This window comes from Lacerta agilis, chromosome 1 (assembly GCF_009819535.1).
Source record: "Lacerta agilis isolate rLacAgi1 chromosome 1, rLacAgi1.pri, whole genome shotgun sequence".
NCBI classification, from domain to species: Eukaryota; Metazoa; Chordata; class Lepidosauria; order Squamata; family Lacertidae; genus Lacerta; species Lacerta agilis.
Window position 1 is genome coordinate 116,321,003 of NC_046312.1, and position 24,971 is coordinate 116,345,973.

The following is a 24,971-nucleotide window of genomic DNA, read 5'->3' on the forward strand; positions in this document are numbered from 1 at the left end:
GTGCAAGTAGTTGCAGAGTAACTCCTCTGATAATTTATGTTTAAACTGCTTTTCCTGGGGTTTATAATAGCGTTGGGTTTTTTTTTATTAAGGCTGGAATCCGATGAACGCTTACATGAATCAGAAAGCCTTGTTTCCAAGTAGAATATGCTTTAGGATTGTGCCCAGCCAAGGAAATGAAGAGCCCAAGTATAAATCATGGGATATTTCTTTTCCTCAAGTGCTAAGTCTCTCTTTTTGTTGCAGTGTACATGCACAACATGCTATGGTTTTCCCAGTAGTAATGTACGGAAGTGAGAGCTGGACCATAAAGAAGGCTGATCGCCAAAGAATTGATGCTTTTGAATTATGGTGCTGGAGGAGACTCTTGAGAGTCCCATGGACTGCAAGAAGATCAAACCTATCCATTCTCAAAGAAATCAGCCCTGAGTGCTCACTAGAAGGACAGATCCTGAAGTTGAGGCTCCAGTACTTTGGCCACCTCATGAGAAGAGAAGACTCCCTAGAAAAGACCCTGATGTTGGGAAAGATGGAGGGCACAAGGAGAAGGGGACGACAGAGGATGAGATGGTTGGACAGTGTTCTCGAAGCGACTGGCATGAGTTTGGCCAAACTGCGAGAGGCAGTGAAGGATAGGCGTGCCTGGCGTGCTCTGGTCCATGGGATCACGAAGAGTCGGACACGACTGAATGACTGAACAACAACAACATGCACAACAAAGCTGCAGAGGTCTACTTAGAAGTAAGTCCCACAGAGTCCAATGGACCTAGTAAACATGAGTAGGCTAGCAGTCTTCAATTTCCATACCCGATACATACCTCAACAACAACAACAACAACAACACCCAGCTATGTGAAACCCACCTGGGAGGGTGGCGGTCCTTATCTGGCAAAATAAGCAGCTCCAAATAGACAGAATCTCACCAGCTACTCACCAAGCAGCTCACAGTGCCAAACGCTTCCTCAGAGGGAGAATTCCTGAGCGAGTTTTGCAGCCTTCTCCTTCCCCTTCCCGCTTCAGAAGGTAAGGCCTTGGGGGCAGAGGGGAAGCACAGAGAGAGAGAGAGAGAGAGAGAGAGAGAGAGAGAAATGTAATCTGATCTTGCTGCTGGAGCTCTTAGCACAGCTGCAACAGCCTGATGTGACTGCTCCGCTCTGAGGCTGCCCCTCTTGACTCAGGGGAGAGGCGTTGGGATTCCAGAGGATCAGCTGCAATGAAGCAACAGCAGAGCTTCCTGTTCGGAGCACAGTGACCCCATCTGCATTTAGGATAACCCTCCCCCGCAAATACGCTATCTCTACGAGGCGCTTCCCAACGTATGGGAAACAGACTTGAACGCAGACTGTCCGACTAAGTTCAGGCTCCGTTCGCAGACGGCCTCTTTGGTTCTCCAAAGAGTTAACGGCTCTCTCCAACCCCACATGGAACACGATTGTCTGCAAACATGCTCAGACTTGGGCTGCTTGTCGCTACCAACCAGATTCCCCGAATTCCGGCTGCCCCTGTTTACCAGAGACAGTTTGTGTTTGCTCGAAGCTTTAAGTGGTAAAACAGTGTTTCTGTTTCGGGCTTTCGGGAGGATGCTTTGGGGAAGTCTTTGAAAACAAAGGCAAAGCTCGCACACATACCCAGCTGGAGTTATTCTGGTTCCAGCCCTTTGCTCCTTATGTGGATTTCCCTAAGATAAATGATGTAACTTGGGGCATCCAGCTGCATCAACCCAGAATTCTTTCATTAACTTTACACAACCACTACATATGGTAAAAGGTACCTTCTTTTCCTTTACATTTGCAGCAGGCATTTGTACTTATACATTTTTTTGCTAACTTACTAGGAGTCAGATACCACCTGTACATCATTTTCACTTATGTTGACACATTTCAACCCAGCCTCAGACCTGGTTTTGACAGCAAAATGGCCCTGGTTGCACTGAATGATAACCTTTATCCACTGGCGGAGGAAGAGGGGGGTGGGGGGAGCCACGCCTCCGGGACACGCTCCAGCCACGCCCCCACCTGCTCTCCGCCCCCGGTGCCGGAGCATGAAGCTCCGCCACTGCCTTTTATCAGAAGATAGACGGGGGGAGTGTGATCCTGGCTGATCCTCCTCAACCTCTCGATGGCTTTCAGTACCATTGGCCGCAGCATCTTTCTTGATTGGGCCTATTCAGGGACGTAGCAAGGTAAATTGGTACCTGGGGGCAAAAAATTTTTTTGCCCCCCCCCCAGGCATGGGAATGTCAGGTGGTACCCGGTGCGGAAAATTTCTTGTTTGTCAACCCGCCCCCCCATTGATTCCTCCCCCCCCCAAAAATGGTTTTACGTTATTTCATATTTTCTTACAAAGGAATAATAACAAGTAATAATAATAATAATAATAACTTTTATTTATATCCCGCCCTCCCCGGCCAAAGTCGGGCTCAGGGTGGCTAACACCAGATACATAACATTGGTATAAAATCAAACAATAATTAAATTACCTCCTAAAAACATCTCAAAATCAAATTAAAGTCTAATTAGATGGCTTTCCACAGGGTTAGGGTTGGGGACAGTAAGTGCTCCACTGAACTGAAATTTCAGCCTTCATGACATAGGAAAACAGCCAAGTGAACAGTTATTTTGGTGGAGGAGGGTCAAGATATTAACCGATATGCATGAAATTTCATATATAGCTATATAATCCCTAGTATAGTAAGATAAGACCGTCGGAGCAGGCATTTTAAAAAAAATAATAATTCAAATTCCCCCCCCCCCAAAAAAAATTTGTTCCTTGATAATTTGTCACCCCCTCCATTATGGAAGATGGGGCGGCCTGCCCCCCCGCCCCCCTTGCTACGCCCCTGGGCCTATGGTCTGGAAACTAGGAGACCATGTTACGGTTGGCTCTGCAGGGCCAAGACCCCAAACTACCAGGTGCTTTGCCATTGCACCACATCCCTTCTTCTCTGCAAGAAGGATGCCTGCCACTTCCTTTGTTCTCTCAGCCTCTCTCCGGTGGAGCACAGGAGAGCTTCTTAGATGGCCCTGTATTCTGGGGGTGCGTGAGAAACGCAGCCATTCCTTCGCTTTATAAAGGGCAGTCCACATGTGACCTTTTGACCTGTGCATTAGCTTTGTTAACAAATGCTTCTAAAAAGCGGTCCTTCCTTTGAAAAGAAATAGACTCTTGAATTGTCTCCAACAGCAAGCCGTTGAATCTCGTGCAACCCTGCCGAGATCTGAAATGGTACCTTTGCCCTTCACTCTACCCAGCATGTTCACGCAAAGGAATTTATCCGATACTTTTATTTCATCTGTCAGGAACCCACAACCGCTGGAGATCAGTATATGTGTGTATATATATATCATTAAAATAAACATTTTACTCTCTGTGTATGTTTGCGTGTAAGATCCAGATGCCTGGCTGAAATGACGAGAGCCTGAAAATATCTCAAGATCACAAGGCTGTTCTGCTTGTTCAGGTTTGTGCATTTAAAATTTATTTCTTACAGTTTTCCTGTTTCCTTCCTCAGCAGAATGCACATAATTCCGCCACCTTTTTGGGGGCGAAGGGTGTTTGCAAGGCACTCGTGGAAGAATTCCTCGTGCAAATGTTCTTGAATAAAATGACTTGGGTTGTGTACGATGTTAGTCCTATACAGAATAAAGCCATTGAAATGGATAGATAGAACTAATTTAGAGCCCCTAATTTCAACAGGTCTACTCTGAGGAGGCCTTAGTTGGTCACAACCCCTAACCTTGCTCATTCATGCTGTCATTTTGTACTTCTACTGTTGATAAATGGGAGTGAAGAGGATAATATTGCTGAAAACGTGACCTTTCCTTTGACATTTGTTCAACTGCCAGCATATCACAGCGCTAACAAAAAACTCAGCTATACAGCTGTAAATATAAAACGTGGTTTTTTGTTTTGTTTTTTTAATTTATAAACAGAACAAAATGTGTTGTAAAGTGCAATATACAAATGTGACACTAGATGACGACAGTGAGCTATGCAAAATTCAATGTATTTTTTAAAACTTTTTTTAAAGCATTTTCACAGCGTTTCTTATATGTATGTAGATCCCACCCTAGTAAGGAGTAACTGCATTTGCTTGCATTTCCTGTCCACGCAATGACCATTCCCCACATTACATGGGGAGCATCTTTTGCGTGGTTCCGCGCAGCTCCCTTGGACCCTAGAGCGGCTCCTGCCAGTTCGGGCTGGCATCGCCTTCCCCAGGCTGCATACCCGTGGAACCCGCCTACCTCAGCCAGCGTCCAACCCAGCCTGGGGGAGGTGTTGCCAGGGGGATTGGCCAGGTAAGGGGAGGGACCATCCAGCCCACAGAATAGAAGACGTAGCTTACCTGGGGAAATGGCAGTCGCAGGTGGCGCTGTGGTCTAAACTACTGAGCCTAGGGCTTGCCGATCAGAAGGTCAGCGGTTCGAATCCCCACAACGGGGTGAGCTCCCGTTGCTCAGTCCCAGCTCCTGCCAACCTAGCAGTTTGAAAGCACGTTAAGGTGAAGAAGAAGAAGAAGAAGAAGAAGAAGAAGAAGAAGAAGAAGAGTTTGGATTTGATATCCCGCTTTTCACTACCAGAAGGAGTCTCAAAGCGGCTAACATTCTCCTTTCCCTTCCTCCCCCACAACAAACACTCTGTGAGGTGAGTGGGGCTGAGAGACTTCAAAGAAGTGTGACTAGCCCAAGTTCACCCAGCAGCTGCATGTGGAGGAGTGGAGATGCGAACCCGGTTCCCCAGATTACAAGTCTACCACTCTTAACCACTACACCACACTGGCTGCAAGTAGATAAATAGGTACTGCTCCAGCGGGAAGGTAAACAGCATTTCTGTGCGCTGCTCTGGTTCACATCTTCCTTTGTTTTCCCTTTTATCAATTGCAGACTGTAGGCTGCTTGGGGCCAGAGAGCTCTCTACAGTTTGCTTATGTAGAAGCACAGGAAAGTAACCAGTGTTGCCGTTCCTCCTCTGTTGATTCAGCATGATGCCTCTGCTACTGTAAGGCAGAGGAAAGAGATTCTCACCACTCCCCACTTCTCTCAGCATCCCCCTGCTGTAAAGGAGGGTCCCCAAAACTCTGGAACAAATTTCCAGGGGCCGGCAAGGTGCCTTCAGCACATAGAAGTGATTAGCAAAGCTCAACCTTCCCTTCTCTTAGCAGAGGCATCTAGCTTAGGGTTGCCATATTTTAAAGAGTTAAAAACCAGGACACCCCAAAATAAAGTTGTTGAGCTTCTTTTAGGAAACCCCGAAAATGCTTGAGCTTATTTTAGGAACCCCCCAAAATTGTTGAACTTCTTTTAGGAAACCCCCAAAATTGATGCACTTTTAAAAAAGCAACAAACCCCAACAGGGGCGTAGCAAGGTAAATTGGTACCTGGGGGCGTAGGAAGGTCAGGTGTTACCTGGTGCGGAAAATTTCTTGTCACCCCCCATTGATTCCCCCCCCTGCAAAAATGATTTTACGTTATTTCATATTTTCTTACAAAGGAATAATAACAAGTAATAATAATAATAAACTTTTGTTTATATCCCGCCCTCCCCGGCCAAAGTCGGGCTCGGGGTGGCTAACATCAGATACATAACAATGGTATAAAATCAAACAATAATTAAATTACCTCCTAAAAACAGCTCAAAATCAAATTAAAGTCTAATTAGATGGCTTTCCACAGGGTTAGGGTTGGGAACAGTAAGTGCTCCACTGAACTGAAATTTCAGCCTTCACGACATAGGAAAACAGCCAAGTAAACAGCTATTTTGCTGGATGAGGGTTTAACCGATATGCATGAAATTTCATATATAGCTATATAATCCCTAGTATAGTAAGATAAGACCTTTGGAGCAGGCATTTTTTTAAAAAAAAAAGTTTTTAATGAACCGCCCTAGTAGGGCAGTAATTCTTCCTTGATAATTTGTCTCCCCCTCCATTATGGAACATGAGGCGGCACGTCCCCTACGCCCCCCCTTGCTATGCCCCTGAATGCCAAAGTTGTTCACCTTAACCCCCCCCCCCCCACCAAAAACAAAACAAAACAATAATTCTGATTTTTTTCAATTGCCTTGCCTAAGATCCAGGACAAAATGTCATGTTTCGAAAATTCCCCCCGGACATCACACCTTTGAAATCCCAGTAATGTCTGGGGAAAACCGGATTTGTAGCAGTCCTAACCTACCAAAATCAAAAGCTAATAATGTGTTCCCTGTTCCATTAAATAGGTTGCTGCCAACATCCCTGACCACTGAGTGAGCTGCTTGATCTTCTGGGGAAAGGTCTCCTCAATCCAAAGGCTAGCATATAGATAACCTTTTGCCAGCTCACTATTATATGACTGTCAGCTGATCCTAATAAAATGGGTATGGTGCTTACTTAGCTGCATGCAAAAATACCAACCTTGAGAGAAACTTGCACGAAAATGCTGATTAATTTTCACAAGCAAACCCCTTGAAACCGCAAACTGCTGCAGAAATGCGGTGGCGGCAGGGTGTGTGTGTGTGGTTTGCTGAATTTAAGATTGTAAAAATAAGAGACTGAGAGAAACCAGAACGGACAAGCTTGCCCATTCCTTGCAGGGGTCAATTACCCCCTTCCCTCTTGTGCCGTTAAGGTTTTTACACATATAATTGTGCTATACAGTATACTGTAGTTTGCTTCTAATTTCCAGCATGGTTCTGTGGCTTAATAGGCAATGACATTAGTTATCTTACATGGCCCTCTGCTGCCAGCTTTCAAAATTACAGGGCTTAAAAAAAAGTTCATTTAAAGATATTTAAGATTCTCCCCTTTTCTGCTGCTGAGTGATACTGATGACTCTATACTCTGTCAGGGCACAGAGAATCACCTTGTAAGGACTCAGCTACACAGCTACAAACAAAACAGTTTAAAATTTTTTTTAAAAAAATGAGAATAATACTTTATTTATTTATAAGAATTTTCCATCCTGCCTTAGCTCTTAGAAAAGCTTCCAAGGCGATTCACAGTAATAAAATAATTTCTCAAACCTACAGCTTCCCCTTCCTTGTGTCCCTGGTGAGAAAAGCCAATCATGGCTTTTTTTCCTTTGGTAATTTAATCAGGGGATGCAACTCTTTAAATGGTCCAATAGATTTGCTGAACCATGAACTCTGTACATGCACAGAGGCTACATCCCTTGAACGCAAGACCAAAGCCAAAGTGAAACCCCAAAGATGGGCATTTCTCTCCCGGGAGTGTCACCTCTTAGCTCCATGGGATATTGCTTATGGTCAATGAAAGCCCAAGCAAGGATTCGTAGAGGGACATGTTGCTGTGGGGGCAGAGCCAGGAGGCTAACTTTTGACACCTGAGAACACAAAAAAGCAGCAGCAAAACAACTACCTATTTCATTTTAAATGGACCTTCATGCTGAGTGTAAAGTATAGAACCTCATTTTTCAAAGGAAAAGGGAGAGAAGGCTTCACCCCAGGTGTTAGAATGCCACAAGTAATGTTAACATCAGAACAAAACAAGATGCGTTATTTCATATGATACAGAAGACTATGTGCAATTCTGGTAGACTGAGAAATGTGCATTAAACAACAAAAATTAAACGTGTGTGCTTACAGGTAAAAAGATAGGTGATTTCCTGCTGGTTTCCTGCAAGGTCTCACGACATCTCATCAAAGTCTTGCAAGATGTCTAGGAGAGCAAAATATCTACAGTGGTACCTCGCGTTACAGACGCTTCAGGTTACAGACTCCGCTAACCCAGAAATAGTACCTCGGGTTAAGAACTTTGCTTCAGGTCGGGGGCTGCCTGGGTTTTTGGGAACTCTGCCTGACCGTGCAATGCTGTAAGTCAGTTGGGTAAAAGAAGGAGGAGAAGGAGAAGGAGGCGGAATACTTTGGAGACTGAGGGGAATTGATCCCAGAGAAGGCAAACTGAAAAAAAATTGAGGATTTTTTTTTTTTTGTAATATATAAATGTGAAAAGGTTATCAAAGCGGAAAGGAAGTCTGGAGGCCTACACATATGAAAGTGATGCCACAGATAACCAAAATCTCTCCAGGAGATGGCAACCAGGGGGAACATATTAATATTAAAGGCAACAGGGCTTTGGCCACGAGATAAAAACTATTCAGAATGCTGGCTTATTAAACCTGAAGATAGGATATCTGGATGAAAATGGAGGACATATGCAGCCCAGCTATTGACTGATGCTTACAGATAGTTTAGTCAGACAGGAAATTATAGGAACGTAACAGTAATTACTTTGCAGACTCAAAAATGCTCACTGCTTAATCTATGGTCGAGATGTTTATCACATCAAAGCGCATCCTGAATTGGTTGGATGGCGATACGGCGCTGGAAGAATTAAGTGTAAACATATTTCAGATTAAAGTATTGTGGCAGGTTATGCTAATTTCTCAAACTTTTTAATTGTCTTGTAGTAAGTTATAATACTAATAATCACTGAAGGCAGCCCTGTTTAGGGAAGTTTTTTAAACTGTGATATTTTAAATGTATTTTTAATATTTGATGGAAGCTGCCCAGAGTGGCTGGGGACACCCAGCCAGATGGGCGGGGTACAAATAATAAATTCTTCTTCTTCTTCTTCTTCTTCTTCTTCTTCTTCTTCTTCTTCTTCTTCTTCTTCTTCTTCTTCTTCTTCTTATTATTATTATTATTATTATTATTATTATTATTAGAAATTGGTGAAACATATGGTAAAATGTTGGATGAAAACCCACAAGATGCATGCATGTAAGCGATCAGTGGCCAAGCAAATGTGATTTGTAGGAATATTTTTTAAAGCTGTAAATAATACACTATATTGATAAGAGTCAAATTGGGAAGAGAGCTGATTCCCCCCCCCCCCAATCCAGTGCTGAACTGGGTTTATTTCATTTATTCGTTCATTAAATTTACCCACAGCACTTTGTCGAAAGACCACAGGGCAGTTTATAACATTGTTGGCATCTGCCTGTCTTGAAAGAGCCAGTGTGGTGTAGTGGTTAAGAGCGGTAGACTTGTTATCTGGGGAACCGGGTTCGCGTCTCCACTCCTCCACATGCAGCTGCTGGGTGACCTTGGGCTAGTCACACTTCTCTGAAGTCTCTCAGCCCCACTCACCTCACAGAGTGTTTGGTGTGGGGGAGGAAGGGAAAGGAGAATGTTAGCCGCTTTGAGACTCCTTCGGGTAGTGAAAAGCGGGATATCAAATCCAAACTCTTCTTCTTCTTCTTCTTGAAATACAACGGAGTGCACCTCCAGGGGGTGAAGTCAAACCACAGTGTTAGCAGCACCGAAGTGACCTCCCCAAAGTGCAAACCTGGGCAGCATGTACGGAGGTCATCTGGAGGCCCAGATGAAACCCGCCCTCCCCAGCTCTCAGCCTCGTTGATGTGGCCCAAAGAAAGCAGAGCAATACGTTTGGCACCAGTTTGGCTGCAGGAGTTGCCAGAAGGAGGCGTACAAGGGACCATCCAACCGTCTTAGAGGACTTTTGTACTCCTTAGCCTTTTCTTCTCCTGAAGATATCCCACAAGGCAGCGGAGGGTTAGGATCTGTGTTTTCCTTCTCCTAGATGGGCTTGTTGTTGTTCAGTCGTTCAGTCGTGTCCGACTCTTCGTGACCCCATGGACCAGAGCACGCCAGGCACGCCTATCCTTCACTGCCTCTTGTAGTTTGGCCAAACTGATGTTAGTAGCTTCAAGAACACTGTCCAACCATCTCATCCTCTGTCGTCCCCTTCTCCTTGTGCCCTCCATCTTTCCCAACATCAGGGTCTTTTCTAGGGAGTCTTCTCTTCTCATGAGGTGGCCAAAGTACTGGAGCCTCAACTTCAGGACCTGTCCTTCCAGTGAGCACTCAGGGCTGATTTCTTTGAGAATGGATAGGTTTGATCTTCTTGCAGTCCATGGGACTCTCAAGAGCCCTAGATGGGCTACCTTCCCAGATTGATGAGACCCATTTGCTGCCAAGGAGTGTGGTGGAGTCTCCTTCTTTGGAGGTCTTTGGAGGACCCTTGTGGTCTCTTCCAACTCTATGATTCTATATGCCCCTCACTTCCCTCTATTATATGAGAAGAAACTGCCTACTTGACCATTGGGCCCACTCTTGGTCTCATCCGCTCAATCTGCCGGAGCCTGTCTTTGCACGCAGGGGAAATCCCTAACTCAATGAGGGTTTGAGACCCATTGGCTACCCTCACCTGGTTTAGCTGGCCAATCTATGCTGTTTCCAAGGGGGTGGCCTCTGTCTCACGCTGACAGCTGAGTTCACTGACAGAACATCTGCTTTTCATGCATGAGGTCCTAGTTTTCAACCTGTGCCATCCTCCAGCCAGGGCTCGGAGAGACTCTTGCTGAAACCCTTGTGAGCTACTGTCAGTTAGTGCAGAATATACTGAGCTAGATGGAGCAATGGTCTGACTCAGTACAGTCGTACCTCGGACCCCGTCGGATGTTCGGCTTCCAAAAGAACGTCCGAAAACAGGAACACTCACTTCCAGTTTTTGATCGTTCGGGAGCTGGAATGTTCGACTCCCAAGGCGTTCGACAGCCGAGGTACGACTGTACATGGCAGCTTCCCAGGTTCCTAAAATCTATTTATTACACTTGTTTACATCCTAAAATCTATTTATTACACTTGTTTACACCCCACTTTTGAGGCTACAAATCTCTCCAAAGTGGATTACCAAAAATAATGCAGACTCACAAACTGCTCTCAGAATTAGGATTGCCTAAGCCAAAGGCTAATTTAGCATGTTCTTTCTCTCTCCTCCCTCCCACCTTCTTTGTTGATTCAGCTCTCTTTTTGAACAATAGAGGGATGCAGTGTTGCATATTGTTAAGTCGTGGGTGGACACAGCAAACGACACAGTGATTTCCAAACAGCTCTTGTTTATTCTCAGGCTGGAACAGGTCTGAGCTGAAGGGCTCAGCAACCTGCTTATATAGAACTCAGCTACAAAGCAACAGTAACAACTTTCTGCAGTTACCCAATCCCTGAGCGTCAGTTTACAATCCTTCATTTGCATATGCAGACCTGAGTGAAAACTGCAGCAGAATGAACTATATACACACACCCCTAGTGGCCTAGGGTGAGAACTTCAATACATAACACCTATCATATGGTCTTTCTGGCTGAGCTGATATTCTAAGTTGCAGCAAAGACATCAGGAAAGTCACTCCTTGCTGTGGGTAACTAGGAGCTTGTTAAACAGTTAAAGTGTTGCAATGCAACCAGAACTTCAAGCAGATTTTGCAAAGTTCATTAGATAATTAAAATAGCTCATCTGGAGTTAACCAAACAGGTCAGGGAATGTGCCGTGGCATCAACCCCCCCTCCCCCGCAATCCATTAACAAAACGTCCGGATGAAGTAAACCTGAAATGTCATTGTAACAGACAAAACAAATGAGAATGAATTTGTTGCTCTTTTGGTTGCATGCAAAAACAACTTGTGTTTCTCGCTGGTGAAGAATAAGGGATGGAGAGTAGGTGATTTGGTTAACATAAATGTTCCATTTTTAAAAAAAAATCCTATAAGGAGCAATTTATAGCCCAAATCAATGTACTGACAGCGACCAGCTCTGTTTCCCCCCCCCCCCATCAAATCCAGAGGCATCCACTCAATCGCTAAATGAATAATTGAGCACAGATACGATATGGGCAGGATGAGGATAAACAAACTGAGTTCAGGAGTTTGAAAAATGAAGCGAAACGTATCGTCCCAGGTAGGTGGGTACAGCATTTCATCCTAAACGCGTGATTGAAAATAATTAGGCAGTGCTTTTATTGGGAAGCCTTCTGCCTGCCCTGTTTTCTTGGTTTCTGGCACCTATTCTCCTCACAAACAAGCCCCCTCCCCATGAGTTTATGCCTCTCTTCAAAATTAAATTCTACCCACCGTACAAAACCAATTTTGATCTCTTTTCCTGCCTCCTTAGGTGGGAAGCCAGTATTGATCTTCCTGCAAAGATTTCTCCCCACCTCTTCTTTGCTTTCATCCATTGCCCAGCACCTCACCTGTTCCACTAGCTAAAACTAAAACTAAAACTAAAAAACACTTGAACAACATCCTTTTTTTGGGGGGGGGGGTAGTAGTTTCAAGAATGCAGAAACTGCCAAAGGGATTACTTTCATGCCGAGTTGCCTTCAGATGTTCAGGAAATTGTAGGCCATGCGAGGCCTTCTAGATGTTGGACTCCAACTTTCTGCATCTATGTCTTCTGTAGAGCACCTTGTTATGAATGGTGCTCTATGAATGGACCTTGTGTCTTTCTTTCAGTGACGTAGGGCTGCCGTACGTCCATCACCAAGATTACGAAGGCAGAAGTGATGTGGGGGGGGGGTTCCCAAAAGGCGGATCATAGAGAAGTCAACCCAAAAAACTGTGTTTCTTTGGCATTTTCGTAAAAAACAACAACGCTCAACAACCTTGGGGTTTGTCTAAACAAAGCTCAACGGTTTGGGTTGTCTCCAATTCTTTTTCTCAAGGTGTTCTGGTTTGTATACAGCAACCCTAAGACAACGTCACTTTTTTCCCTTTTAGAATAGTAGTCCTATTACAAAAAGACACCTTTCTATGCAAAACAGCCGTTTCCTAATTCAAAATTTTTGGTGTCTTCTCAAGAAAAGCTCAACAACTTTTGGGGTGCCCTGGTTTTTACTTTTTGAAATATGGTAACCCCAAGTCACATATAATTATAACTCAGTACCACAGAGTTAAACCACAGAGCCTAGGGCTTGCTGATCAGAAGGTCGGCGGTTCGAATCCCCGCGATGGGGTGAGCTCCCGTTGCTCGGTCCCAGCTCCTGCCCACCTAGCAGTTCGCAAGCACATCAAAAGTGCAAGGAGATAAATAGATACCACTCCGGCGGGAAGGTAAACAGCGTTTCTGTGCGCTCTCGTTTCTGTCACAGTGTCCCATTGCGCCAGAAGCGGTTTAGTCATCCTGGCCACATGACCTGGAAAGCTGTCTGTGGACAAACGCCAGCTCCCTCGGCCTGAAAGCAAGATGAGCACCACAACCCCATAGTCACTTTTGACTGGACTTAACCATCCAGGCATCCTTTATCTTTTTTTTTTACCTTAATAACAAGATACGCTGAGGTCCATCAGAGAGTGCCCAACTTTTTGCCTTATTTCCTCCCTATAAAGTTGATAAAGATATCACCATAATATGGACTTGGGATTTTTTCTTATGTGCCAGCACAGCTCCCCCTTTTCATTCATATAAATTCCACTGACTCCACCAAACCACCTTGCAAGAATGATGGATGATGGAACCAAGTGATAGCACCATCCTAAATCTAAATCGAAATCCTAAATTTGCATGTTTTGCAAAATGTGCGCCAACCTTCTCATTGTCCAAAACTTTGAACAACAAAGACCTCTCAATTAAACTTCACCACCCTGATCTTATTCTTGGGAGCTTGAAAGGGCAAGCAAAATGTTAATCAGAAGTCAATTACAGTCTGACGTGATGAAGAAGTGACCTGGCTGAACTTTGTTTCATGAGCCCTCAAATGACATTAAGAACTTGTAACTCTTGCTGAATGGGTAAAAATAGATTTCATTTGTAATGCAGAAAGAAGCACAGGTTACAAAAGCTGTTATTACTACTTCCATCAGTGCCTGCTAATTAAATGTTGTGACTCTTACACTTATGGGAACTGTGCTGTGCTGCTTTTGAAAATCTGGTTGGGTGGAGAGGGCACTGAAATGGCTGCACGTGTGGGATGAAGGAACCGTGTTGAAAGTGGTTGTAGCTTTGTGAGATTTTTGTGGAAGTACAAAACATGCACAACTTTGACCATTTAGCCACAAGCCCACCCTTAAATGACCACTGGGAAGAAGAAGAAGAAGAGTTTGGATTTGATATCCCGCTTTATCACTACCCGGAGGAGTCTCAAAGCGGCTCACATTCTCCTTTCCCTTCCTCCCCCACAACAAACACTCTGTGAGGTGAGTGGGGCTGAGAGACTTCAAAGAAGTGTGACTAGCCCAAGGTCACCCAGCAGCTGCATGTGGAGGAGTAGAGACACGAACCCGGTTCCCCAGATTACGAGACTACCGCTCTTAACCACTACACCACACTGGGACCATATATCACAGCTCCTAAAGGATCTTCATGTGAAAGTTTTTAATAAAGATCGAAAACTGGAACCTAAAAATGTCGCCCTCACGTTTCTCCTGCGCCTCTCTTTTTGCTGGCTCATAAAACGTAGCAGTTTCTTCTATCTCAGCAGCCTTTAACCGCAGCGTTTCTCAGCCTCTCTGTGTGAAAAGTTATCAGCAATACAATGCTGACACAGTTTATTCCAAACTGTTTAACGTTTATTAATAACATAATATACTTCTAGGAGAGCTTTCTGACATTGCTTTCTCCTGGCCAAGAGAAACCAGTAACTATATCCAACTGTCAACTGTGAACAGCCGCTCCCAGTGGCCAGAGCGTCATAGCAGAGCTGTTAACTCTTTAAGCTCTGTTATCCTTCACACTTCACTGGTTACCAGTACATTTCCGAGCACAAGTGTTGGTGCTGACCTTGAAAGCCCTAAACGCTGCTGGGGGTGGCGGTGATTGGTGATGAGATTCCTGTAGCACATCTGATGGAATGTTGTCCCCTCTCTTTTTTCTTTTTTCTTTTTAATGGCATTAATCATCTTTCCCCTTCCCTGCAAATCAGTTATCAGAATTGTTGTCACCTACGTTTGCTGTATCCAAATATTTCAACCGCCCGCCAGGCAGGCTTGGCTAAGATTGTCTCGCTTGCAAGACTGGAGCAGCTAGCAGAGGCCTCTGCTGTCCTGCTTAAAGAGAACTCGGAAGCTCTCTCAAGTCAGTATAATTGTATTAAGCGTATGACGCAAATTGCTCTAGACAGGCATTGTGGACGTTGTCAGGGATCAATATATGAAACAGTAAAAATCTGACAGAAGGAAAGGAAAAAGGCATGCTAAGTGTACAGTCGTATCTGTTCATATGAGATGTCTTCAGCTTCTTCAAGCTGCAAAGACAAAATGAGTCGGGAGAGTTTCACAGCACGTTTTCACCTCTAGCAAAAGAAACCCCTTTGGTTATTATTATTTTTTGCATCCCTTGCGATGGAATTTGCAGTAGGGATGTGGCAGGGGGCAGTGTTGGAAGGGAAACAGAATGTATACCCACTTCTGAAGCAACTAAATATAAATTCCCTATCCAATCCAGTTGTTTATTCATTTATTTATAATTTTTATTAAATTTTCATATTTTACATTACAGATGAAACATCTTGCATTATACCATACACTTATTAAATGCCCCCTCCCCTTCCAAGGTTCATTTGACTTTTCCAACCATTCCTGCATATTTTGATATATCCACCTAATTCTATTCTCCTATCTTACATCACTTCAGTATTTATTATACTGCCGAATTCACTTTAATACTGCCAGAGTTTTCAACTGCACACAATTGTTTTCGATAAGCTCAACAACAAAAATCCCACTGCTCTTTAAATACCTGTTCTTCTTGCTCCTTTATTCGACTTGTGAGACCCGCTAACACCTTAAGTTGCCGATCCTCCTTGCTAGGGACCTCCCTCGCTTTCCATTTTCGGGGCTAGCGAAATCCAATTGTATGCAGTTGACGAGTTGGGTCAGAACATCAAGGCACATCCAGCATGACGTTGACATCTGGATATGCGACAGTAGGCATCCCCATGCTCATTGCATTGCTTTCAAATGAGATGCATACTCAAAAGCAAGGGAGACCTCCAGCCTACAGGCCAATAATGGTCCGCTTAGTTTACTAGGTCATTTTCCCCAAACCTTGCCCATGTCAAGTGATGGGCGGGATCCAATTCTGCTGGGGTCTGCTTCATTCGTGCGTTCCCTGTCTGGGATGAAGCAGAGCTTGTTAGCCAGCAGGACTGAACTCTCTACTGATCATTCAGCTGGTGGATTAAATCCTGCTGGGCACTGCTCTGGCAATGTCTTCCCTATGGGTTCAGTCCTGCTGGGTGTTGATTTATCAGTGTGTTCCCTGCAGAGGATACAGGGCAAAGCAGAAAGCAATGCCTTCCTTAACCCCTAGCCAGAGACTTGTTATGTTTTGGATAGCATACTTTCCAACATTTCTCTGATGAAAATGGGAACAGCTTATTCAATACAATACAATACAATACAATACAATACAATACAATACTCCACCTATCTGACCGGGTTGCCCCAGCCATTCCAGGCAGCTTCCAACATATATAAAAACATAATAAAACATTAAAGATTAAAAAAAATTCCCTATGAAAGCAATGCTCTTAAAAATATATGATGAAATATAGTTCCAACGGTTACACCTGGTTGAGCATAGACTAAATTCCACGGAGATAACAGGATGGTTCTCCACAGATTTAAAAATGATACAGATAAATTAAGATATAAAGATTAGAAACCACATAGGGTTAGAAGGAAGTCATGAAAATTAACCAGGGTATCAAACCAGAAATCAGGTACGGAAAAGAAAGTGAGAGAGGCGAGGAAAAAAGACAAGGAGAAGACAAAGTGAGTTCTTACTGGAAATAAGTGTTTATAATATTATCGATGGTGGTTTGTATTCCTTAAACAGTTATATGTACTAGACAAGATATTTTTGTGAGCTTCTCTTTGTCTTTATCTTCTTTTTCCTTTCTTTTTGTTTAGTTTTTCTTTTTCTTCCCCCTTTTCTTTCCTTTTCTCCTTTCCCCCCTCTTTTTTGTATTAATGTGTTTTTTATTGTATCAATCAATATGTAAACAAAGTTAACAACAACAACAACAACAACAACTTCCCTATCCAGGGCTGCCTTCAGATGTATTCTAAAGGTTGTATAGTTACTTATCTCATTGGTTCAGGGGTTGCATAACTCCATATCCTCCAACATTTCTCCGATAAAAATAGAGATGTCCTAAGGAAAAGCGGGACATTCTGAGATCGAAGCCAAAACCGGGGTGGCTTCTGTAAATCAGGGGCTGTCCCTGGAAAACAGGGACACTAGGAGGATCTGAGACAGCAGCAGCATTTTTTCCGTCAGCAGGACACACCTAGGAAGTATAATTTCCTTGGGGGTCCCAAGTCCTTACTAAGCATTTGGGATGCTGGCAGGGTTGCCATATTTCAAAAGTAAAAACCGGGACACCCCTGAAAGTTGTTTCGCTTTGGGAACTTCAAAAATTGTTACAAAAATGCGTTGTTTTTTTTTTGTGGGTTGACTTGCCTAAGATCCAGGGCGAAGTGCCACCACATTTCGGAAATCCCCCCCCCAGTCAATTCCGCCTTTGAAATCCCAGTAATGTCTGGGAAAATCCAGACGTATGGCTGCTCTAGATGCTGGAGAAGCTAGATTTCTCATGGGCTTTCGTGCTTGCTATGCTGCTGCATTGGTTGAAATTGAAAGCATAATGAAAAGACCATCTCCATTTCTCTTGCTGTAATATTGAGTTTTGTCCTCAGGCAGGCAGACATACAGCTTGACACATGAGAACCATTGGTCTTAGAAAAATCCAATGTTGAAGGCCCTATACAGGAAAAATGGTCACACTCCACCCACATGCAGATTTGATGTATGAGTTTTTATATCCATATAGGGCTGAAGACAATTTAAAAAAAAAAAAAAAAACTCTCAGCTACTACTAATGCAATATTATCTGATTATTGCTGCCAGGTGCCACCTGCAGTTTTTGCTTTCATCTGAAGAATTCTGAGGGAACGCTAAAAGAGTTTTGAGTTGAGGCTCCAGTACTTTGGCCACCTCATGAGAAGAGAAGACTCCCTGGAAAAGACCCTGATGTTGGGAAAGATGGAGGGCACAAGGAGAAGGGGATGACAGAGGATGAGATGGTTGGACAGTGTTCTCGAAGCTACTAACATGAGTTTGGGCAAACTGCGAGAGGCAGTGAAGGATAGGCATGCCTGGCGTGCTCTGGTCCATGGGGTCACGAAGAGTTGGACACGACTGAACGACTGAACAACAACAACAAGCAAAATTTCTTAAAAGTTGTGGAGGAATGGCAGCAAAGTGAAATTCTATGCGTATACAGAGAATCTTCCCCAGGCAAATGACTTGATCATTTCTTTGGCAGGGGCAGGTTTTCATTTCTCCAGGTGTTACCTCTTATCTGAACCAATATAATTTCAAGTTTCAATATTTAACATGGCTCTTTGGAAACGGCGGTTCGAGTCAACAATGGAATTTGGAAACACTTTTCAATCACTCTCAGCGAAAAAAGCATTCCTACAAATTATTTTTCCCCTCACTTCCACAGAAAGTGTTCTTTAGGCAGTGAACTCATTATCTCTCAAAGACTGTAGCAGCTAGAAGTCAAGACTGTAGCAGTTGGAAATCTCATATTTTGTGCCGGGGGGAAATGAGACAGCAGTAATTGCTTTTGTGGATTCTCAATACATAGACCACTCCAATCTTAACCTGAAACTCTAAATGAAATGTGCATATATGTCTGTCTGTCTGTCTGTCTGACTGTCTCTCTCTCTCTCTCTCTCTCTCTCTCTGTGTGTGTGTGTGTGTGTGTGTGTGTGTGAGAGAGAGAGAGAGAGAGAGAGAGAGAGAGAGAGAGAGAGAGAGAATGAATTTGATTTAGAGTTTCATATTCATTCAGGAAAAGCAGGGGCATATCTGTAGAATTATTTCTGTATGCCAGTGTTATTTTACAACCAAGCCATTAAGATTTTAGAAATACATTAGCCAACCTTTAAAGCCATTTACAAGCTGCATTTCAATGGGTTCCTATCACAACTGGTGTGTAGCCCAGTCTGCCTTATGGCAAGTCTACGTAGAGGAAGATTGGATTATTTATGTGGTAAACAGCCAGGTTATCCAAACAGGTAAATGAGAATTGTAACCAGAGGCTCAAAGTTTCATTAAAATGCCCTTGTTTTAATCAAACATTAGGCAAATGGTTGACTGGCTCTCTCTCTCTCAAATGTCCTAAAGGTGGAGCTCAAGTACAAGTTTGCAACTGATCAGATTTTACAATAAAAACCATGTGCACCGCCAAATTTATTTTCTAGTAAGTACAATAACTGAAATCCAAAGATCTATGGAACGAGTTCTGCATTCTTGCAGTGGGACGATGAGAATGCGATTCTCAAACAGCCCCTTACTAATATCCCATGGGAAGCCACCATTAAAAGTGAGAAGATGTTGTGCTATTCACACAGCAAAAGACCAAAGATTTGCTGGGCATGCCCAAATCTTTCTGCACTCTTAAAGTAGTCCTGCAGATCCCGGCATGTGTTCATTTTTGTAAACCACTTCAGTGTAAAACCAATCATAGCCTTGTATTTAAAGTAAGACAGGGCGACATTGGCCCCACCTCAAGCTGCAGTTTGACCCACTAAGGCTTCTCCCACTTTCTCCCCTAGAACAGAGGTTTTCAACCTTTTTGAGTCCACGGCTCCCTTGACCAACTGCATTCTTTCTGCAGCATCCCTGTGGGGCTCAGGAGCCCAGAGCTGGCAGCCTCTCACACTTTTTGAACACCTTCCTTTGTGAAGGATTCCTTCAGCCTCCTCTCCTCTCCCCTCTCCTTAGGAGCCCTCTGGGCAGCTGCAGCTGCCACCCCTGGTCTCTGAGTTCCCAAAGAGAGGTGCCCCACACTGCCTCATGGGGGCCTGGGAAGCACCCCTTGGTCAAGCCCAGAGGCACCATTCACCTATGGAGCATATAGCCAGGCTTGCTGCAATAAACAGCTGTGCAAGACTTTGGGGGGCATTGAAGCAAGAGGGCATCAGAGGAGGGAGGGAAGGAAAGAGGGACAGAAGCCAGGGTTGCCCACAGCACCCCTGACCATCATTCAAGGCACCCCAGGGTGCCAGGGCACACTGTTTGAATGTCTAGTCCTTGCAGGCATCACACTAAACAGCAGACACCTACGGCCTATGCCTCTTTTGTTGACTGCCTTCATGTAAAAGGTTTACTTCCAACAGTAAAAGCACTCTCCATATCGGAAACTCCCACTGACTTCGGCAGGATGAAAAGTGCATAGGATTGCAGCCTTGATCATCGAGACCAGGGTTCCCCAAACTTGGGTCTCTAGCTGTTTTGGGACTACAACTCCCATCACCTGTAGCTAGCAGGACGAGTGATCAGGGAGGATGGGAACTGTAGTTCAAAAACAGCTGGAAACCTTGAGCTAGATGGCTGTGGGATTCACGTTGCCGTTGTTGCGAAACTGCATGATATATCAATATTTCGCAACATTTTCCTCTAACAATTCTCAGAGAATCCAAGACTCTTCTTGAATCAAGATTGGCAGGTTTTACCAGTTTCCACTAGTCTACAAATAATTTAGCAAAGTGGTTTAAGTGTAGTGAATTTTGCCTAAGTGCAAATGGAGGGAAGAAACAATGGAAGTGGCCGAAACAATCGTAGAGGTACCATGCAGGTTTATGTTTCTGGATAAGCAAGGCAAACAAGTTCTAAACCAGGCCTTCAGTCTTATATCCACCCCTCAAGATTCTTCCTAGGCCACACACCAGGGCCGTCTTAAGCCTATCTGGCGCCGTGGTGCAAGGATCCCTCCGGCGCCCCCCACGCCCACCTTTCCCTCCAGGCGGGCAGCAGCTGGAGGGCGACTCCTCTGGCAGGGAGGTTTCCACCCCCCCTCTCCACACAGGATCCCATTCCAGGTGTAAGGCTGGGCGCGTGCCGGGCACGGGGAATAGGTGCTGGGATTAATCTCGGTTCGTGTTCCATGTGGATCCCTTCCACAGGGACCCCTCGGGCTCCTTCCCAGCCGCCCCACGCCCTCCTCCAGTCCTGCGCAGTGGCAGGCTGGAGAAGAACTCTGGCGACCAATTGCGGCACCGAGAGGAGAGACGGCCATCTGGGATCACGCCTGCCTCCCAGGAGGGGCGCACACACCAGCCGGAGAGGGAGGGAGGGAGGGAGGGAGGTAAGGCTGATCGCTGCGTGCCCGGCTCGCCGCTGCCAATCACCACCTCCCGTCTTCCCCCTGGTGGCGGGCAGGCTGCCACCCCTACCGAGCCACCGCCATGGCCCCCAGAACTCTTCCTTGGTGCCCTCCAGAATTTGGTGCTGTAGTTCCCTGTGCCACTAGCCTTTATGGCTAAGATGCCCCTGCCACACACCCTATCCCAGGACTACATCCCTCACTCCCCTGCTTTGCACCCTCCATGAGGTCCCCTCCCCCTGGCTGGACTACAACCTTGAACTCTTGCTTGCATGGGAGATATATGTTCAAAGGTAAATTTCACATTTGTTCCACTGTCCAATTTTGCCTCTGGTCCTCTCCACCACTAGCACGTGACCCTCAGGTGTCCAGCGGCATCTCAAGCTGAAAAAGTCCCCTCACCCTGCTATGAAAGTATAACACAACCCCCCCTGCAACATATTGTTGCACTGCAACGATATTTCAAGGGGGGGGGGAGAATTCACTCAGAGAAAACTTTCTTCATCAGGAAGGCTCTTGAGAACTTTTGCCAACAAAGTACATTTCTAGAAGGTTGGTTCTGGTCTCGGGACAGCTAACGAAATGTGGCAAGGTCGCCGCGTTAGGTGGAAAGCGATTTGAGCGGAAATGAAGTTCTGATCACATCCCGCTCTTCCTCGTCCGGCGCTCCTCCGTTTTGCTCGCTCTCCTGATTTATCTCTCTTGAAAAGAGAGAGGAGAACTGTTTACAAGTCACCTATTTCCCGAGGGGAGTGTGAATCAACAGCACCTTGTTGTGGGGGTCTCTCTGCGTGGCGTACAGAGAGCATCCTACCTTTGTGGCATTTATTACAACTGACTCTTCTGTCAAAGCTCCCCATCCTTACTGCTATCACGGGCCATGGTGAGTAAAGATAGAAAGATGAATTGCAGTAATGGAATGACCCTGCTTCCCCAGAATATAACCCAGAGGTAAAGAACGTCAGGCCAATTCCCTCGTCAACAAAGCTTCTGAAGGAAAGATAAGGGCTGCGAGAAAGAGAACAGCCAGGGAGGAAAAGGGATCTGATCACACAACTACCTTATAAAAGAAGAATTGGGGAAGGGCTGTGGCTCAGTAGTAGGAGTAAATGCTTTTCAGGGAAAAGGCGCCAGGTTCAATCCCTGGCATCTCCTGGTAGGCTTGCCTGAAAACTTGTAGAGCCATTGCCAGTCAGAAGAAGAAGAAGAAGAGTTTGGATTTGATATCCTGCTTTATCACTACCCGAAGGAGTCTCAAAGCGGCTAACATTCTCCTTTCCCTTCCTCCCCCACAACAAACACTCTGTGAGGTGAGTGGGGCTGAGAGACTTCAGAGAAGTGTGACTAGCCCAAGGTCACCCAGCAGCTGCATGTGGAGGAGCGGAGACGCGAACCCAGTTCACCAGATGAGTCTACCGCTCTTAACCACTACACCACACTGGCTCTCAAGGGTCAACAGCTAAGAGCTAAAAGGACCAATGGTGAGATTTGTACCTTTAGACACCACGCACGACTTCTGCCCAACAGGGAGACAGTAATACATATGGCAGGAAGTGGGAAACGCTGGTAATACATATGGCAGGAAGTGGGAAACACTACTAAAATGCACACACTAGGGTAAAGTGTGTCTAGAAATGCACATTTTGGTGAAAATAACCTTCAAAAATGCATTATATCTGGAGAAACTGCTTTGTAAAAAAAAAAAAAAAGGATACAGTGGAACCTCAGTATTCGAACGTAATCCATTCTGGAAGTCCGTTCAATTTCCGAAATGTTCGAAAACCGAGGATCAAAGGGTTGTCAGCAAGTTCAATGGGGGAAATTGAGAAACGCGCCTCAGAAGCCATTCGACTTCCAAGGCACATTAAAAAAAAAAGAAGAACAAGCATTCACTTCTGGGTTTTCAGCGTTCGGCTTCTGAAAAATTCGGCAGCTGAGACGTTCAAAAACCGAGGTTTCACTATATTAGGCAAGATTGCATACAAAATTGCAATTGCATACAAAATTGCATACAAAAGGCACATGCCTTTGGGGAGAAATTAGCATTAAAACACTCATGAAAAACCATGGGTACTGGGGAAAAACCTGTAAACAATTGTGGAAATGTGGAGAACTGAATTTAAGATTTCTTATTAAAAACAAAACTGGGAGAACAAAAGTGATCTATTTGCCAATCTCTATAAGAAGACACAAAATATCTCAAGTCTTGAGCTCAAAGGCAAGTCCATCTGTATTGCATTACCATAATCAGAACATAAAACAAAACTCAGTTGGGGCAAATGATGTTCCCAACTGTGTTGAAGGCAAGAGGAGGATACTAGTAAGAGCCTAAATTGAATGAGAGGGAAAAGTGAAGATTAAACAAAGAAAATACACAATCAAATGTGGAAATGTGGGCAATGAATTTAAGATTGGGAAAATGAGAAACTGAGATAAACGGTAATTGTCAGATTCACTCATCCCTAATGGCAAGCCCTTGGGTGGGATTCACCTAATGAATATTGTCATTGAAAGCCCTGCACAAGAATGTGCCCAATATTTTGTCAGTTCAGATATTTAGAAGATGTTGGGCAACTGTTCCAATTAACATTTTATCATGAGGAAGGCTGCAGGAAGAAAACATTATGAAACTTAACCTTTGCTTCCTCCTCGTTTCCAACTCCATGATATTCTTAATACAAACAGGCAGTACATATAAAATGTAATAGTTCATGAGAGTGCTAAAGAATGATTTAGTCATTGTGAGTGTTGGTCATGTTCATACCAAGATGAAATAATTGATACGAACCTTCCAAATACTGTTTCAGGCAAGGCTGGGCCCTGGGGCAGGATGGGGCCCTGGGCAAGATAGGCCCCAGGGCAGGCTGGGCCCCTGGGCAGGATGGGCCCCTGGGCCCCTTGGAAGACAGGGCCTCAGGGCAGGGCAGGCCCCTGGGCAGGCCAGGGCTCCTGAGTAGGCTGGGACCCAGGGCAAGCCGGGCCCCTGGGCAGGATGGGGACTTGGGCCCCTGGGCAGGATGGGCCCCTGCACAGGCCGGGCCCCTGCGCAGGCCCGGGCTCCTGAGTAGGCTGGGACCCAGGGCAAGCCGGGCCCCTGGGCAGGATGGGGTCTTGGGCCCCTGGGCAGGCCAGGGCTCCTGGATAGGCTGGGACCCAGGGTAGGCCAGGCCCCTGGGCAGGAAGGGCCCCTGGGCAGGATGGGGTCTTGGGCCCCTGGGGAGGCCGGGCCTCAGGGCAGGCCAGGCCCCTGAGCAGGATGGGCCCTTGGGGAGGCTGGGCCTCAGGGCAGGCTGCCCCCTGGGCAGGATGGGGCCCTGGGACCATAGGAAGGCTGGGCCTCAGGGCAGGCTGGGCCCCTGGGCAAGATGGGGCCCTGGGCCAATGGGCAGGCCGGTCCCCTGGGCAGGATGTGCCCCTAGGCCCCTGGGATGGCCAGGCCTCAGGGCAGGACAGGCCCCTGGGCAGGATGGGGCCCTGGGCCCATGGGAAGGCTGGGCCAATGGGCATGCCAGGCCCCTGGGCTGGATGGGCCCTGGGCAGGCCGCGCCCCTGGGCAGGCTGGACCCCTGGGCAGGCTGGGCCCTTGGGCCCCTGGGATGGTCGGGCCCCTTGGCAGGCTGGGGCCTTGGGCAGGCAGGGCCAATGGGCAGGATGGGGCCTTGGTCCCCTGGGAAGGCCGGGCCTAAGGGCAGGATGGGCCCCTGGACAGGACAGGCCCCTGGACAGGCTGGGCCCCAGGGCCACTGTGCAGGCTGGGGCCCATGGCAGGCTGGGGCCCAGGACCCCTGGGCAGGCTGGGCCCTTGGGCCCCTGGGCAAGATGGGCCCATGGGCCCATGGGCAGACCAGGCCTAAGGGCAGGATGGGCCCCTGGGGAGGCCGGGCTCCTGGACAGGACAGGCCCCTGGGGAGGCTGGGCCCCAGGGCCACTGTGCAGGCTGGGGCCCATGGCAGGCTGGGGCCCAGGACTCCTGGGCAGGCCGGGCCTGGGGCAGGCCAGGGTCCTTGGGCATGTCGGGTTCTTTGGCAGGCTGGGCCCCTGGGCAGGCCAAGAACCA

At 46.0% G+C, this 24,971-nt stretch overlaps 2 protein-coding genes across 2 annotated transcripts in view; both read right to left on the bottom strand.

Annotated features, from left to right (window-relative positions):
* Nucleotides 1-1,070, bottom strand: part of TFPI (tissue factor pathway inhibitor) — a 41,382-nt gene extending 40,312 nt beyond the window's left edge. Inside the window, exon 1 of the mRNA XM_033168504.1 lies at nt 935-1,070. The gene's annotated coding sequence lies outside the window, so the exon portion shown is untranslated. The remainder of the gene's footprint in view (nt 1-934) is intronic.
* Nucleotides 1,071-23,827: 22,757 nt separating this feature from the next.
* On the bottom strand, nt 23,828-24,862 carry LOC117047520 (basic proline-rich protein-like). Its single transcript, XM_033150804.1, has one exon. The coding sequence runs from the start codon at nt 24,860-24,862 to the stop codon at nt 23,828-23,830; it is 1,035 nt and encodes a 344-aa protein (XP_033006695.1).
* Nucleotides 24,863-24,971: the final 109 nt, after the last annotated feature.

What these genes read in the sequence shown, in the direction of transcription:
- LOC117047520 (XM_033150804.1), bottom strand. Translation starts at nt 24,862, where the DNA reads ATGGGCCCCAGCCTGCACAGTGGCCCTGGGGCCCAGCCTCCCCAGGGG.